This window comes from Pipra filicauda, unplaced genomic scaffold, assembly GCF_003945595.2.
Source record: "Pipra filicauda isolate LSUMZ 115617 unplaced genomic scaffold, ASM394559v2 scaffold85_size2586006_pilon, whole genome shotgun sequence".
NCBI classification, from domain to species: domain Eukaryota; kingdom Metazoa; phylum Chordata; class Aves; order Passeriformes; family Pipridae; genus Pipra; species Pipra filicauda.
Window position 1 is genome coordinate 2,036,095 of NW_024105042.1, and position 18,599 is coordinate 2,054,693.

General features: G+C 46.4%; 1 protein-coding gene across 4 annotated transcripts in view; it reads right to left on the reverse strand.

The window, feature by feature from the left end:
• The window catches only part of SUFU (SUFU negative regulator of hedgehog signaling), a 98,651-nt gene extending 80,925 nt beyond the window's left edge, over window positions 1-17,726 (reverse strand). For all 4 annotated transcript variants that reach the window (XM_027738637.2, XM_027738638.2, XM_027738636.2 and 1 more), the window contains exons 1-2: window positions 17,460-17,726; window positions 11,690-11,824 (exon numbers count right to left, since the gene is read on the reverse strand). In XM_027738637.2, coding sequence (XP_027594438.1) covers window positions 11,690-11,824; window positions 17,460-17,641 — 317 coding nt within the window. In that variant the 5' untranslated portion in view covers window positions 17,642-17,726. The remainder of the gene's footprint in view (window positions 1-11,689; window positions 11,825-17,459) is intronic.
• Between the last annotated feature and the right edge of the window lie 873 nt (window positions 17,727-18,599).

An 18,599-nucleotide genomic window follows, 5' to 3' on the forward strand; every position in this document is an offset into this window, starting at 1 on the left:
GCACATCCTTTTGTTCTCGCCTTGTCCCCAGGTGCTGCAGTGCATTTCCCAGAAACCTACTCTTTCCTCCCACTCCAGCAGCCCAGCAACCACCCAGGGCCCCCTGGACAGAGCACTGACCATCCAAAATAAATGGGTGCTAAAGACCAGCCCCTCTAGTTTACAGTTTACAGGGACCAAGGATAGCTGGAAAGCAAAGAGCACTCTTTGCATAAAGGATTTTAAAACAATTGCCCTTTGCTTAGGCAGTGCAAGAATGCTGAGCTAGACAAAACAATGAGCCATCTGTGCACCCTTCCCTCCTTCCCTTGTCTCTATCCTCCGAGCTTAAATCAGAGCTCCCCAAGAATGGCTGGGTCCCCCTTCACCTCCGCCCACCCTGTTTACAGCCTGCAAAAAAAGCCAGTTTTTTGGCCTCTTTTTTTTCTTCCTTTTTGTTCTTAAGAGCCCTTGCAAAATCTTCCTTTAAACCTCAGCCCTTTGTCAGGTGGTATCCCATCTACCCAGCTTTGTCAAGTGATCAAAAAATGCCTCCCACCAGCGATCCATTCCTTGTTTACCAACCCTGGAGGCAGAGTGGCACTCAGGAGCCCTAGTCACTCCTTTGTCCAAGGAAGGGAATACCATCTGAATGGGAGACCACCAAGATTTGCAGCCCTCTTTTGTTAGCCTGGTGTCACTGCCTATTGGGCCTCGATTCAAAATTGAGATGACAGTAGAGAGGCAGCGGAGTTAGGTAATCGCTATGGAGTTCCCAGCTTACAAGAGAGAAACACCAATAGCTTAAATATCAAATAACATTGGTAACTTTATTACCAATTATTTGTTGCTACCAATTGTAACCATTGTCTCATCAAGTAACATGTACTATTCTAGTACTAGTACGGAAGGCATGTTCCCACCACTAAATCTGGGTTGAGGAAAAAAAAAGGGGATTAATAACATTCAGCTCTACCTCTTCAAATATCCACTTTGTTTGTACCCCTATTCCAGGGAGCAAATCGATTAAAAAAGTCTACTATCCTTTGATCTCGCAGCTGGTATGGCCACACAGCTCAAAAATGCTTTTACCTTCATGTCCCACTGAAAAAAAAAAATCTTTTAATTCTTAATTTTTAGAACATCCTAAACAGATCTTTATCTCATAAAGCAATCTTTCACCAGAAGACCCAATTTTGATCCTCCCCAGTCACTACTCCTCCTGGTAGGCTGAACTTAATGGGAGAGCAGAGTTTGAAAGCTCTCCCACATCATCCAGCACTAACCCAGCTGGGAGGTGAGAGTAAAGAAGCTCTGCCTCAGATCAACTCTCCTTCCATGTGCCAAGATCATAAACGTGGAAGTTCTGCTGGCCAAAAAAAAAAAATAAATAAAAAATCATCCAGTTTGAGCACTATGTCCCTTCCCCTGCATGGCAGCGAGAGGCTCATCTTACTGGGATGTACAGGCACATGTACTACTAAACAGGAAGTGGGGCTTGCCTTCAGTAATGCTCAGCTATAAACCTACTTCCAACTTTTTTCCCCATTTTCTTTGATTGAAAGCAGTCCTTCTTGTAAATGCTAAATGAATTTCCTTCAATGCTTCAAAAAAACATTCCAAATCTAGCACAGTCCAAGCATAGTCTCATCCTACAACCTGTGCAGGCAAACACAGATAGACCTCAGCACGAAGAGCGCTGCTCTCCGTAGGTGGCCCACATCTTTCATTTCATTAAGGGTACTAACTACCGCCAACAAATGACATTTGGAAGCCAAGTGCCTGGGAGGAGGAAAAAATATTTCCCTTTGGTGACCGTAGCTTCAAGGGAGGTCTGCCTCCAGCAGTCAAACACAAGGCTTAGAGGGTTCTGGTGTATTGCAAAGTCATTCAAGGGACACCCTCAATGGGGCACCTAAACAGGCATAATGCTTGGTTTAACTGTTTTTTTTGCCTGGGAAATAGAGAATTAAACTTTACAAGATCACATTTGTGCATATGCTTCTTTAAAATGTCTCCATAATTTTTGAACTCATTGGTCAAATTCAATCAAGTCCTTCAAAGGAAGACTTGTCCCCAAAATGTCACATCTCTACAAAGTACGCAAAACCAAACAGCCAGACAGAACAGAAGGATGTACAGGTGCTCACAGTAATCAAGTTTCAGTAGAAGCACAACTGTATTACCAGGCACCAGACAACCCACACAGGAGAGGCTTATTTAAATACCTTCATTTTGTGAAAAGCTCAGTCTAACTCATTATCTTTATAGGCATGAAAAAATCTAACCACAATTTAGCTGTAAAATTAAGTACTTTATTAGAAATTGTTAGCCATAGATAAATTCTATGTATTTTAGACTAAGAATTTTAAAAGTAGAGTGTTAGCTCTCATATATTTTAGCTCTCATAAAGAACCCATATATTTTAGTAAGGTTGGAAGTTCCCAAGGGAAAGTGCATAGTTTATAATTTCTTGAAAAGATTTGTTACAGGCAAGAATTTTGATAAAACAGAGACGGTTGCTTGCACCCATGAAGAGATGATAAAGGTGAGAAAGAAGACAAAACAGATGAGATAAGACTGGGTTTAGGTCTTGAACCAGGTCCAGAAGGCAGAAAACTGCACCAGAACCAAGGAATCAAGGGAAAAACAAGTGATTTCAGGGGGGCATGCTGTGGGGGAAAATGGGGTGGGACACGTGAAGTAATCTGTAATTAGAGAATGGTATAAAGTTATGAAACCTGTGTGACTCCAGATGCACCCTCTGGGATTTTCTCCGATGGACCTGGCACTGCAATAACTGTGTGTGCTTTTTGGCTTTCTATACTCAAAATGAGTCTAGAGAGTTTCTTCTCTGACTTTTCAGCATCAACAAGACAAATCCATTAAAAACCAGATCTTGTCCCCCCATGCAGCTAAACTACTCATTCCAACTCTGATAGATTCTCAAATAAGCTATCATTAAAAGAAAATAGCTTTTTTTGTCACAGAACTCCCTAATTCCATTGCCTCTGCCTTCCCACTCTGCCATGAACCTTCTCCTTCCCTCTGCCTCAGACAAAAGACCAAACAAAAAATAAGCATTACATTTGTGGTCAGTCTTTGATAGACAAACAAAACCTAGGAAGAAAAAGGAAGCCCAGAGTATGGTCCCCACCTGGGACTCTCTCTCCTCCAAGTCCTAACTTTCCTTAAACTGATGCTCACTAATATCCTCATCCATGTTATTCCCTTTAGCTGGGGCAGATGCTCCACCTCCAGCAACTGTATGAAGAAGAAAGATTTCTTCAGTACACTGGCTTAAGTTCAATTCCCCCAGATGAAGCCAAGGCAACACAAAGCAGGAAGTTATGGAGACCTAGAAGAAGCCTTTCAGGGTGACTGTAAACCTCTACAAACAACCTTTCACATCATCAGCATCACAAAATCTGACCCAGGAACAGAACCACTGTTTCCTGATCTTCAGTTTGAGGATATGTCCCCAGTACTCAACCTTATTTCCCTGTTCCACGTGCTGAAGTAGCTACCACACAGCCATCCCTGACACAGCAGGTGTCCTTTAACTTCAGAGCTAACAGCCTAGAAAACAAAACAAGGATGAATAAGGAAGGGTTTACATATCTATGCAATTATTTAAGAAAGTCCTCAGGTTCCTCTGTGTGAAATATGCTTCAACATTACACTTGAAAGCAACTGGACACCATGGAAAATGGAAGAAAACCTTGACTTTTAAACTATTTTCTTTGAATTCCAGGCTCAACTCCCAAACTAAAGTGATTTGATCTTTAATCTCTCAAGGTAGACATACTGAACTCTAAAAATCTTGTCTGAAATATGGATCCACAACAAACACCACCTCTCTCTAACTTACTGTCTTCCAAAAGGCCCCCTATTTTATCCCATTTTCATGAAAACAAAGACGGGCAGAGTCAATCTTCACCATTTTTAAAGCATTCACTGTCACTTTGGAGTTTGGTGTAATATTTCAGCAGTTCTTTAGGCATGTGGTTTATAAATCACTTAGGGACCCATTAAATAGCAAAATTTAAGGCTAAAGGCTGGCAAGCTGAGGGCAGTGAGCTTTTAAATTTATGAAAGGCTACAGAACTAAGAGGCCACTAAAGTGACAGCTGTCAGCACCACTCTGTCCCATATTCATGCAGGTTCAAAGGAGAAGCCAGCACGCACTCAAAAGAAAGAGAGCACTTGTTCCAACTTTCAGGCTATTTTCTAAATACTCTTTTCAAACTCCTTTTATACTCAGAAAAAGCCTTCCAGAAAACATCCACCCCTCTGCAAGCCTTGCATTTGTTACCTGATCCAGTTTTGCGCTCCTTTTTCTTCTACCCGGCTCTAACAAGCATCCTTGCCCTTTTACAAGTTAAGATCATTCAGAGGATCTATACAAGCAAGCAGAACACAAGCTGGACTGGAGATCTTGAAAGGCTCATGCTTACCCTCACCTTTAATAGGGAGGCACCACCCACAGAGACAACACATTATCCCGGCATGCACCGCTCCCTCCTGATCCAAATGGTAAGCAGCACAAATCAAAAGGACCACAGCAAGTTGGAACCTGTTGTCTCAGCGGGTGGTACCCTGCATCTGTAATAGAGACGAAGGCAGCTGTAATCTCTTTGGGTTTATGCAAATGGATGCTGCACTTCAGCTCCTGGCCAGCCACCATGGAAAAAAACAAAACCAAAAAAACCCCAAGCCCCACCACACTTGTCAATCTGAGGATGGTGTAGTAAACATCAAAACACAGCTGATCTGTTTCTTCTTGGGATGTGGGAAGGCCACAAATAAAAATCTTATCTCTTAACCTAGTCATAACTTAAGCTTTGCTTTCTATTGTAGCTCTGAATTACAACCCTGCAATTTTAATACAAATAAGACTATTGAAGGTGTTCAGGAATTCTATCACATCATGGTTTTCATTTTCCATGCACTTCTTTAAATTGTTAACAAAAAGGGTGAGCACTGAAATGCCAGAACAGTTAAGTGAAGATTCAGCCTTGGCCTTAGAGCAAACTGGTGACAGAAGTCAGTCTGATGAAAACGCACATCCCTTCTTAGCTCCCTGGACAACCCTACAAACCCCTGTGTCAGCACAATCCAGGGCTGGAATACATCCTGGCACTGCAGTACCACAGAATGGGTAAGGCTGGAAGAGACCACAGTGGGTCACCTGGTCCAACCTCCTGCTCAAGCAGCGTCATCCTAGAGCACATGGTACAGAACTGCAGCCAGACAGTTCTTGAATATCTCCAGTGAGGGAAACTCCACATCTTCTCTGGGTAATCTGTTCCAGTGCTTGGTCACCTGCACAGGAAGTTGAATATGAATTCTTCCTCATATTCAGGTGGAACTTCCCATGCGCCAGTTTCTGCCCATTGCCTCTTGTCCTACTGCTTGGCACCACCGAGAAAAGTCTGGCATCATCCTCTTCACATCCTCCCTTCAGACACTTAGACAATGATGAGGTCCCCTCTCAGACATTTCTTCTCCAGGCTGAACAGGCCCAGCTCTCTCAGCCTTTCCTCATAAGAGAGATGCTCCAGTTCCTTAATCATCCACATGGACTCACTCCATGTCTCTCTTGTACTGAGGAGGACAGAACTGGCACAGCACTTCAGACTGGGACTCACTAGGGCAGAGTAGAGGGACAGGATCACCTCCCTTGACCTGCTGGCAATGCTCTTCCTAATGTACCCCGGGATACCATTGGCCTTCTTGGCCCCAAGGATCAAGGACATCTTGATCACAAGGACACACTGCTGGCTCATGCACAGCTTGTTGTCTACCAGGACCCCCAGGTCCTTCCTGCAGAGCTAAATTCCAACAGGTCATCCCCCAACCTGTGCTGGTGTCTGGGGTTATTCCTCCCCAGTTGAAGGATCCTGCATTTGCCTTTGCTGAATTTCAGACAGTTCTTCTCTGCCCATTCCTCCAACCTGTTGAGGCCCTTCTGAAGGGCTGCACAGCATTTTGGGGTATCACAGAATCAGAGAATCACAGAATATGCTGACTTGGAAGGAACCCACAAGGATCACTGAGTCCAACTCCTGGCCCTGCACAGGACCATCCATCCCCAAGAGTCACACCATGTGCCCGAGAGTATTATCCAAGCGCTTTTTGAACTCTGTCAGGCTTGGTGCTGTGACCGCTTCCCTGGGGAGCCTGTTCCAGCACCCAACAACCCTCTGGATGAAGAACCTTTTTCTGATATCCAACCTAAACCTCCCTGAGGCAACCTCAGGACATTCCCTCAGATCCTGTCACTGGTCACCACAGAGAAGAGATCAGTGTCTGCCCCTCCTGCCAGCTTTGTGTCATTAGTGAACTTGCTGAGGAGGCATCAACCCCTTCAACCAAGTCATTGATGGAGAAGTTAAACAATACTGGGGCCCAGTATTGAACCTTGGGGGACACCACTAGTGACAGGCCTCCAACTAAACCCTGTGCCACTGATTATGGCCCTCTGGTTGTTCAGCCAGTTTTCAATCCACCTCACTGTCCACTCATCCTGAGTTTGCCTATGAGGATGTTGTGAGAGACAGTGTTGAAAGCCTTGTTGAAGTGAAGGTAGACGATATCCACTGCTCTCCCTTCACCCATCCAGGTAGTTGTTTCATCATGGAAAGCCAGGTTGGTCAAGCCCAATTCACCTTTAGTGAATCCATGCTGACTGTTCCTGATCACCTTTTTGTCATTCCTGTAAATAGAGACGGCCTCCAGAATGAGTGGCTCCATCACCTTTCCAGGGATTGATGTGAAGCTGACTGACTCATAGTTCCCTGGGTCCTCCTTCTTGCCCTTTTTGAAAACTGGGGTGACATTTCCTTTATTCCAGTCTTCAGGCACCTCTTCCGACCTCCGCAACCTTCCAAAGACAATTGCGAACGGCCTAGTTATGCTGTCTACCAGCTCTCTCAGCACTCGTGGATGCATCCCATCAGGGCCCATGGATTGTGGATATCAAGTTTTCCTTGGTGTTCTATAACCCAATCCTCCTCGACCAAGATAAAGTCTTCCTTCCAACATTCCTTTATCCTGGTCTCCTAGGCCAGAGATTCCCAGAGGCTGGTCTTGTCAGTGAAGACCAATGCAAAGATGGCCTTCAGCAGTAGCTGAAGTGATGTTGCCACTGATGGAGTCAGATTCTGGCTAAGTCTGCTGATGCTGCCTTCCTCAAGCACCTGTTCTCTATGTGGAGCTGTAAAATTAAGTACTTTCTTAGAAAATGTTAGCCACAGAATTTATGTATTTTAGACTAAGTATTTTAAAAGGAGAGTGCTAGCCATAAAACCCATGTATTTTAGTAAGGTTGGAAGTTCTCAAGGGAAAGTGCATAGTTTATAATTTCTTGTGAAGATTCTTTACAGGCAAGAATTTTGATAAAAACAGAGATGGTTGCTTGCACTTGTGAGGAGGCAGATAGAAAGCGAGAAAGACGATAAAACAGGTCCACGGGACTGGGTTTAGGCCTTGAACCAGTTCCAGAAGGCAGGAAGCTGTGCCAGAACCAAGGAGTCAAGAGAAGAACATAGCAAGAAAGACATTAATGCCTGGCATCAGGGGTTGCTTTATGACCTTCGAAGCAATTCAAGGGGGTGGGTGGAAAATGGGCTGGAACAGGTGAGGTAATCCTTGAATCTGTAATTAGAGAGTTGTTTAAAGTTATGAAACCTGTGTGATTCGGGCTGCATACTTTGGGATTTTTTCTGGTGCACCTGGCGTTGAAATAAATGTGTGTGCTTTTTGCCGGCGGCCTGGCATCGGAGCACGAATCTGCAATTGCCAGCTGAGGCACAGTGCTTTGTGCAGATGCACGGGGATACGTTCCCTGCTGCTGGCATTGCTGTGGGTGTTGCTGCTGGCAAGGGGTGCAGAAGGGCACAGGACCCGTCATCTCCTCTCCTGCAACGGAACTGGCCAAGATGGTCCCTGCCCGCTGACACGCTGCACACACACTGACCACTGCGGTGCAGAATCTCCTCAGAAAGCAAGAACAGTCTGATAAAAGGCTCTACTTTAACCCTGCCGAATAGATTCAAGAAGTTACACATTTGTTTTGATTTGAAAGGAGATTTAAAAAAAGCTAAAACCAGAGTATAACTTGCAAAAACATCCTGGAAGGATTTCTGCTGCCACTCAAGTTGTGCAACATGTTCAACTGGAGAGACTTATTTCCATGCAAGCAGCTTGGCATGAAATCCCACCAAAAGGCCTGTGGTTCCCTAATGCTGTCATGACGTCATGATTTAGGATTTTTAGAGCTATCAACCCAGCACAGCTGGTGTCATGGTTGCAATTATACCATGAAACACTGAGGGGTTTTAAATGAAAAAGGTTTCCCTGTTTGGAATTCTTAGATTTCTTCCATGTTATTCTGTGGATTCTTAAAGCCAGACCAGTTCTGTAAGCAGAGCATAGCTGACATTTAAGCAGAGCAGGAAACAGTGCTGCTTTAACTGAAAATAAATCTGTCAACAAGGAGGCACAGGGAGAGCTCCACTTCAGACTTTTCAGGTTCTTATTAAAAAATATAAATTAAAGTCAACATTTTCACATTATTTGCTACATCTGTTTGCTATTCCATTATAAATAAAAATACGGGGGCCTCTAATTCAGTGTTAGTTCACCCAAGAAAATCAAAAAGTCCTTTTCATTTAATACTGCATTATAATTGTTCTAGATTGTACTGTATTACCAGAGGAGGCCCACAAGAAATAAGCTATGCATTACCCAAAGTCAAGCTGGACAACTAAAAAGACCTTTGTTAGTGTACTATTCTTCCCTTGCTAAAGGATGAAGGACAGCAAGGTTATGGAAGCACATCCCTATTGTAGGAACCTTGCTGACTGCCACAAGCAGATCCATCTCTCCAGTCTTTGCAGAGAGAGCTGGGAAACAAAAAAACCCACAAACTCACTCCTATCTCCAGGGGTCAGGGCAGATGAGCAGAGTTCAGTGCCACACCAGCTCTAAAGGAAATATGGCAAAGATTTAAACAACTCCCCTGTCACCCTATGCTCCTGCCAACCATTCTGCAGCATGTTTTACCTGGGACAGTAGAACCCCAAAGCCCTTCAAGCAACAAAGAGACTGATACCCATTTTCTTAAACAAAAGCTTTATTAAATTCCCTGTTGGACAACAAGAGCTTCCTGAGTGCATAGGAAATCCATCACATTCCTGCAGTGTGCACCTAGGTCTGGTCTGGTGAAGTACAGTTCCCATTGCCATCACATTTCAAGAGCAGTTGGCGAACAGCAATTGCTCTTGGGAGTAAGAATTGCTGGTGAGTGCTCAGCTCCTTTGAAAATCGTCTCTCGGGCAGTCTACAGTGCTCACCTACCTGGTGACAACTTCGGCTTCAGTGTTTAAGAGATGTGTAGGTCTTGACAGGTCTACCACATGCATAATTGTATATTAAGACTTTTGGACACAAAAGCAGAACCCACCCACTTGACAGCACAAGTAGTATTAAGTTTTGTAGCCCCAAGAATGAGGCCAAATTAAAGGTGACTGCAGACAGCTTAACATCTCAGGGCAAGTGCTCTGGAGCCAGGAAGACTGTTCCGGCCACACAGAGTGAAGGGAAACACATGCATGTACTCAGGGCACAGAGATCACTTTGATGGATCTGAGCAGGCCTGTGCTGAAGAGGTTGCAGCCAATATCCCAAAAGCAGCACAGCAATGATGGCTTACTATTTGCATGCAGTGCCCAGCTGCAGCAGCCTCTGGCAGTGTGGTGCCAGGGGCAGCCAAGGCACACCAGCTCCCTTAAGCTTCCACCCAGGATCACATCCAGGCAGGGCAGTCGGGGACTTCAGATCTCCCAGAGCATGGCACAGGCTTTCCTCCTGCTTCACTCAGCAAGCCTTGGAAATCACCTGCAGCTTATGTCTAGAGATGGGAGTTTAATTCCTGTGCCCTGCAACCAGCAAAAGGCATGTCCCCCTACCCCAATCCAAATTTCCAGACCAAACCATATGACAGTATGAAGAGTTAGGAGGTCTCATGCCAGGAAGTGATGTAAAGTTGTGACATTCCACCTGTGTGACACTTTCGATCCTCCACCCCCAAGTTTTCCACTATAAAAGCACAACAGGTTTTGGGAGTGAGAAGTCACAGCACGTACCAGGACAAAGGAAGCTGTGTCTTTACAGAATTTGCATCTTCATTCATAAAGCCACAACACCCTTCATGTCTTCGGCTGAGACCCTCATGTCCACTCCCCGCTCTCACCCAAAACCATCAGAAAAGAGTCTGAGCAAAGAGAACAGTCTCATTATGGGAAGAACTCGGGCTGACAAGTCACCAAAGAAAATAAGTCAGCACAGCTCTTCTCTCTCTAAAATCAGTCTCATCACAAGGTGGGCAAACATAGGTCACCTAATCTTGGCAACCTCAGATTTTCAGTGGCATAGATGAAATATCACGATCTGAGAACAAAGGCACCATGTGAAGGCCTGCATGTCCATGCTAGGGTCTCTTGCAGAAGCAAGGGGAGGAAGCCTTTAATTTCATTTCTTTCACTTGCCCTACTTTTCCTCTGCCCCTGCTACTAATGACTGGAGTTAGTTGTTAGACGTGTTGGTTAAAATGTCCCCGGCACATCCCTGTGACACCAGAGTCCTGTATAAACTCCAGTCTTAAGAGACTTGTCTTCTGAAAAGCAGTTCTGTAATCACAAACACAAGGAGGAAAAACAAAACAGGAGAAACTGCCTTGAGGACATGGGTAAGGTTAAAGAGACTGCCTGACTGCTGCTGTTGCAAGAGAAGCATTTGGGTGAAAAAAAAATGGTGGCTGAATCTTAACCAAGACAAACAAAAGGAGGAAAGCTTGGGTGAGCAAACTGGGGCCTTTGCTGCAACATTCGTCAAGGACATTTACCCTGCAACTATGAAACAATGCATAGAGAGTTTCAATAAACAGCAACAGCAGAAACTTTGTGGCATTTCTGGCTGGATAAAAGGCCACGTTCACAGCCCTGAGATCATGTCTGCTTAGCTACTGCTACTCACTTTAACTGGAGTTAAGAAGCAAGGTCAATTAAAGAAAGACAAGGGTAAGATTAGCTCACGCTGCCTGCTTGGTCTAAAACAAAATGTCTGCTAGAAACCATCCATACCAAGAAGCTAAGATAATAATTTAATTACTGGAGAAAAGACAGTCAAATAATTAGAATTTTAGGCTTCTAATACACAAATTGGCACTTTATACAGCAGCCACTGGGGTGGCAGCCTGCTGACAGTAACACTGCTGCGCCAGCAATAGCAAAAATGCCCTTACAGCAGTTTTCCAGAGGAAGGCATTTAACATGCACAGGGAGGGGTCAGGATTTAGGCGTATGACCATAACAGACTACCAAGAGTGAAAAACACAACAAGACAGACAGTTAAAAGAAAATTTCCCAACCAGTTAAAAGAAATAAAAAAATCCTCTAACAAAAAAACACTCGACTTAACACTGAAAAGAAATATATTGCATTCAAAGCCTGCAGAGGGGAACATAGAAATTCTTCCACATACAAGAACAGGCAAACCTCAGCCTTTGAGAGACCAGGGCTGGGCTATTCTCAGCAGAAAACCAGCTGTTCAAATAATATGAACAGCAGGACAGGGTTTTACCTACATGGCCCCAAAATGCAACACAAAACACAACATGCAGCTACAGAACTTGAATGGCACTTACTCATGTACCCTGTTGTCTCCATACAAGTCACTTAACCCAAAGCTGACGTAGTGCCAATGCTCAGGAACATTCAGTGCTGGATTTCCCAGGTTTCTGTACATGCTAACATAGTCCAGAGGGTCAGGTCCTCCCAACCTGCATTAAAAACAGAAAGATTACTAGATAAGTTAGTTTATTCAAGACAAATAGCAAGTCTCCACAGGTGCTACAAGAGGTTGTACAAAGACCTGGTTTTAAACACGGCTAGTGACAAAAATTAAATTAGCATGCTCTAGTTACCTCTAAAAAAAAAAATAATTGAGGAGAAAGGTTGGGTTAAGTCCAGAATGATTCAAGCACAGGAAGGCAAAGCGCATGTGTGCAACATACTACAATGTTTTAAAAGTTAAAGCATAAAAACCTCTGGAAAAATCATATTAAAGCTTCTACAAAACACAAAGAAAATTGGAAAACTGTACTAGTAAAGAGCAATAGCTGTATCTGTATTGCAACCTCTTAATTCAGTCCAGAGGCACATACCTCAAAAAAAGTGATGCTATTCCTCAAAGTAGAATTTGAAAGGGCTAAGTTTTGAGGAGAGTACTCCATACTTCTGAACACAGAGAAAGAAGTTAAAAGAGTGGAGGAGAAAAACATTGATTCAGAAGAATTAGCATCGTAACTTGTAAAATACACCACTTGCATTAATCAAGAATGAATAAAGAGCATCACTGCATCCCCTGCTTCAACACTAGGATGTGTTCCTTAAAATAACATTACTTAAAAGTCAATGCAGTACAGCCAGGTCACGTTAAGCAGTAATCACCACAACCTGCATCCACCCTTCCTGTTACAAGGCACAGGGAAGTGAGGCCAGTGTGCCAGCAGAGAGCATGGCATGCTCCTCCTGCCACTCCTGTCACATCTGCCCGTTCAAGGCAGGACAACTCCCCACTGAGGGAAGGATCACACCACGCTGTTTTGCTTGCAGTTCACTCTGTCAGTCATAAAACACCTACCACAAGCAGTTACAGAACGGTGTGAGCAGCTGTTTAACTGTTTCCTGACTACAGTTCACTTTGTTTTCAAGTAAAACTCTCAACTGCTCCAAATAAGAAAATCCAAATTGAAACCACACTAATTCCCCTCATCTGCATTGTCTGTTCAGACCCTGACACAATCATCCGCAGGTTGCAGGGCACACCTGTGCTTCCTTTGCTAGCCCTGGGGGTTTGTGTATCACCATCAAGCAGTCTCTGTGGCTAGACAGATGGATCCAGCCCTAGTGCAGAGAGACACACAATTTGAAATCCTCTGCCATCTTCTTTTGCCCAACCTTCAAGACTGTCTGAAGTAGCATATCAGCCTGTTATATTAAAGGCTCTTTCCACAGGTGAGCTGTGCTGCCTCCCTCCTACTGCTGCAGGAAAAAAAAGCAGAGCCTTTATCTAACAAGTGACTTTCCCTAGGACAGCTTCCACCCTCTGAAGTCACATAAGGCCACCACGGTGGCTCCAGACCAGTTCCAGTTTCCCCAGCAGGTCAGTCAAGGATGCATCCCAGGATACTGGGGCAGGACAGAGGGGATGAGTAGCCCACCCCCAGTAATGGCACAGAAGTCCATTGGTGAGGGCTACATCACAACTATGCAGCCTTCTCGTATGACAAGCAGCGTCTTCATGGAGTAAAAGGCAAACTGGTGAGCAAGCTCAGGGAATGCAAGTTAGAACCCGGGATGGAACAAAGTCTGATTCTCAGTAGCCACCCGGGAAACACTCATTCTCAAAATCTAGCAATAGTTTGAAACACTCAGGAAAAAACAAGTCCCCTGTGACACACCCATTCCCCACTTGTTCCCTCTTGCCAGCACAAGGTCGCAGTGGAGGCTGGGATCTCTACCACAAACACCCATTCCGGTGGTTCTGTTCAGAGTGTGGCACCAATGCCACAGTGCTCAGGCTCCCAGGGATCCATGATGGAAGTAGCCAAATGGAAGAAATTCCAGTCAGGACACTCATTCCCAAGGAGTGGCAGTGAATAGCAGCAGCCACACACAATTACCACCCTGACTGGGAAGACTCCAGAGCAAGGGAGTGTATGGATATACACTGACCAGCAAACCAGTGTGAGAGATTAGTGAGTGGTCAGAGCAGTTGTGTAGGATTTGCAATGAAGGGACCACCTGATAAACAACCAGCACCTCCCACATGCAGAAAACCTGCTTCCAAACTGGGTTTAGTAACACCTTTAGATGTCAAACGATCCGTTCTGGAACACTGCTGACACAGGCACTCTGACATGGACAGCACACAAGACAAACCCTTACACTGCCCTTTTTCAGGACAGCGACTGTTCCACGAGTACATGCTTTCCCCTAGGGTTACTCAAAGGTATTTGTCAGGTTTGATGCAGATGAAAAGTCCTGCCTAGACTGCACCAGGTGAGGCAGACACCTCTCTCTCACTCCTGTCAGCAGCCCTGTGTTTCCTTCCAAAGGCCAAACTTCTCTGGGCTATCCAGGAGGTGACCACAGCGATGCGGCACCAGCCTGCTCAGGGGAGCCAAATTCTGTCCTGTCCAGAGCAGACCCGGACAGAGTTCACTACCCACTGGTTTACATGCTGCTCGATGATCCAAGCAGACTGCCTTTACTTCCTGAGAAATTTGGTAGGCTTGGAAGAGAGGTAAACAAAAAGCCTGCAATGGTGGTGACTAATTCAATTTTGAAAAACACATATCCAAGCCATATACCTATCCCAGAACCACTGCAACTGCAGGAGCATCCGGCACGAGCTTTAAGCCAGCTACCTGGAGCACAGCTAGTAGTGTACCCAAGGCTCACCAAAGGTTAGTCAGCACAGATATTCATCCAGTTTCGGTGGCAGGTTTCATTGCTCTAAGGTTGGGCGCCACTGATGCCTATTGTGGTACATCCTCCCACCCACGGCTGCCGTGGCAGGGTTCGACCTTGAATCACAATCTACATATCAGTACACGGTTCACACAAAGAGCTGGAAGCGTTGGAGGATTTTATTAGGAACAGCTGAACTTCAAAGCCAGAGGTACAGTACAAATTTGTTACATTCTCTATTCATGGAGCTCATTCACAAACAAGAAGGGCAGCCTCGGGGGAAACCCCCGGATTTGCATCTGCACCAAGAGTCTTCTTTTGACTGACGTTTAGAGCGCTCTGAAGTTTCTGTGGAAGCAGGCAGAGGAAATAGATCCACAATGGGAAAAAATTCAAAAATTCCCAATTCATTCACCCTGAGAAGTCCTCAATGCATGGTTCATAGTCACTTCCCAGCAGGTGACAACAGGACTGCTTTTCACAGCTACCTTTTGATAACCCTTCAGAAGTAATCCACAATCCCCAAGTGGCTGCAGACCACAGGTCAGTGCACTGTTTTTTGAATATATGGCCTAAATTCAAGACAGGTGATGAAAAACCAACAGTCCAGCCCAAAGTATGCCTGTTTCAAAACCTGTCACAAAGGAAAGTACATATTTGTTTGTTTCAGCAGCAATTCTGTGCAACAAGATATTTCACTTAAAGATACTCAACCATGTTTTATAATAAAAGCGGACACTGGACATCAATAGAGAAAAACTTCATCTCAGCACATGGCCTTTATAAACACAGCCAGAAACTCTTCAAAAAGATTGAATGACAAACTCTCTCCCAAGATATGCAAATAGCATTTAAAAAAAGACTAGTTCCATTAAATAACTCACATGGCTAAACTCCTCCATGTAATAGGCATGGAGTTCTGCAGATTCTCCAACATTACATAGTAAGGATCTGCTCTGACACGCAAGCTGAGGACTATGATTTCAGCTACCAGAACAAAAAAAAAACACCTCTGTTAACCATAGAGAAACTGATACATATAATTAAAAGCTGATTTAGTGTTACAATATTTCTCCTAAGGCAGGGAACTTAGTTCAGCAATTTCCTCTTTTAATCTCAACCAGCTAATAGCTGGCAGCTCGGGCAGAGGAGGACAGATTAGCAGAGAGTGAGCTGTGGCAGAAGTTATTTTACCAGACTTCACAAAACCAAGCTCCAAGTTTCACCTTACAAAGGAAGAGAAAGTATGTGCAGTGTCCACATAGGCTTCACCTTGCACAAGAATTTCCTGCACAGGATAGCAGTAAGAATCTCACCTCTGGTTTCTACAAGCAAAGCTCTCGGCTCTTGCTGCTGAGTTGACAGTCGGAAGAACCACTACGTGGAAAGTGCCAGGATAAACAGGCCTTCACATTACTTCTTACTTGCAACCTGCCATTACTGCCAATAGCGGTTTTTCCAGTGTTTGAGCTCCAATTGAAGTGAAATCCTAATCAATCCCTTAAGTAAACAAGCACCAATGTTTCTTCCCAAACAAGGGTCTCTGCCATTTTTCAATATATACCTAAATTTCCCTCAACCCCCACAAATCTTACATCACTCTAGTCAGTGTTGTTTTAAGCTGTTGACAGGAAAGAAGTGCTGACTCCCAAATCGAGGTGACTGGAAACTCCTCAGGATTGAATATCTGAGATTAGAAATGGGTATAAAGACAGACTGATCAGACCATCACCAAAGTACTGATGCACACAATCAGGAAATTATTTGTATTTTGAAGTCTCAGATTTGCAACATCTCAGCCCATTGTGTCAGTTTAAGTACAACCCCCCCCCCCAAAGCAATAAGGGCTAACAGTACTGTGAAAACCAACAGCAATAGCTTGTGTGTCAGAGCAGCATCAGGGAGGATGTTATTCTGCTGTTCCTCAGGAATCTAACCAGATAGAGTTAAAATGAACTGTAAATAAAGAAGCTGAGCATTGACTAAAGTTTTTCCAAGTGGTGGAGTAGGGACTGGTCAATGTCAGGTACAGCAAACTCTCGGGGGTGACTTTATCGCACTCCTTAGGCCCAGAAGAGGCGGCTGAGCAGCAAAGCGATAGTAAAAAGCAAAAGGAACTCCTCTTCACACGAGATTAGATGCTAGACACTTACTCCATAGCTAAACATCCGAGTGCTTCCTTCATGCCACTCTCCCACATAAACAACGGCTGTTCCCAGTGTCAGACACTGTGTCAGCAGACACTGAGCAGCAGATTCACAGTCTGCGATAACACATGGCTATGCAAGGCCAAGAGGAGCTGGCACTGCCCCGTGGGCTTTACGGGTATGCACAGCGTGTGTCCGGCCTGGGGCCGGAATGCGGGATCACTCCGGTCAGTGCCGGCCACACGGGAACCCCAAGCTCCCGGATACAAGACAGAGCTCGTGGCTCCTGTCCAGGAGGGGAAACTCCAGCCCCTCACCCTCTGTGGGAATCTTCCAATGAGTAACACACACTCCCCTTTTGTACGACCTGCCCCAGCCACGGCCTTCATCAGCCACCTCTCATTCACGGACCCTTCAAATCACCCCAGAAGCCCCAGTACACCCTCCTGTCTTCACTGCAATCCTCCCTACAGCCTTCCCCCCTATTGCCAGTGCATCCTCCCTAGGACGCCCCCAAACACACCGCCTGGGCACCCAATGCATTCCCAACGCCTCCATCCCATCGCGGCCACAAGAGCATCTCACCCCAAACTCTGGGCACAACTCGCGGTCCCTCTCCCCTTGCTAGGACCCTATCCAGCCCCGCGGCCTCACTCCCTGCAACGTCCCCAGCCCCACTGCTGCTCCCAACCCCACTACTCCTCCCAAACCCTCTCCTATCCCACACAAGGCGCCGGCCCCACCGCTTCCCCCAGCTCCACGCGAGACCCCGGCCCCATCCAGGCCGCCTCACCAGTACTTGAGGATGGCGGTGACCTGGAGCGGGTTGGGCTGGTCAGGGTAGAGGCGGCGGCACTCGCCGTAGATACCGTGCAGTCCCGGCGGGAACAGAGACGGGAAGGACCCGGACGCGGAGCCCGAGCCGGACCCCGGCCCACCCGCGGGGGGCCCCCCGCCCTGCCGTACGCCCTCCATGTCCTGGAGACGACTGGTCCCGGCGGATCCCGGCTGGTCCCGACCCCGCTCTGCTCCCGCCCGGCGCTCCCGGCCCGGCCCGGCCCGGCCCAAGCGGCTGCGCGGGGCCGCGGGAGAAGGGGGCGGGGCCTGCTGCTGGGCGGAGTGACTGACAGCGCGGCTCGGCCAATGGCGACGCCGTGCGGGGCTCCGCCGGGAGGGGGCGGGGCTCCACCTCCCGGGCGCCGTGAGTGACAGCGCGGCTCCGCCAATGGCGACACGCGGCGCGGGGAGAGGCCGCGCCTCTTCTCCCTCCCTCGCGCGCCACGCCGCGAGCGCGCCCTCTAGCGGCGGCGCGGGGCACCGCGGGGGGCGGGGCGAGGTGCCGTCGAGGGGCGGGGTTACGCAGGTGGGCGGGGCGATGCGATGGGTGGTGGTCGAGGGGCTCCCTCATGGGGAAGGGAAACCCGTGTGCGAAGCACAGTGACGGTCTGGCTCGTTCCCGACCTAAAACTACACTTGCAAAGCGTGTGGTTGGTTCGTGTTTATAGGCCTATATACATAACAAATGTCTCCTGGCATTCACTGAGGTGATGCAACACTGGCCTTGAAATAATTTAAAGCCCTCCACATTGCTGCCCCTCTTTTACAGTAGGTGAATGGTGAAGATCCCTACAGGTAAATATCTGAGATTAGACTCTCAGCCTGGAGAAGAGGAGACTGAGGGGAGACCTCATTGCAGTCTCCAAGTTCCTCATGAGGGGAAGAGGGGGAGCAGACACTGATCTCTTCTCTGTGGTGATCACTGACAGGATCTGAGGGAATGGCCTGAAATTGCCTCAGGGAGATATCAGAAAAAGGTTCTTCATCCAGAGCATTGTTGGGTGCTGGAACAGGCTCCCCAGGGAAGTGGTCACAGCACCAAGCCTGACAGAGTTCAAAAAGCACTTGGATAATAACTCTCGGGCACATGGTGCGA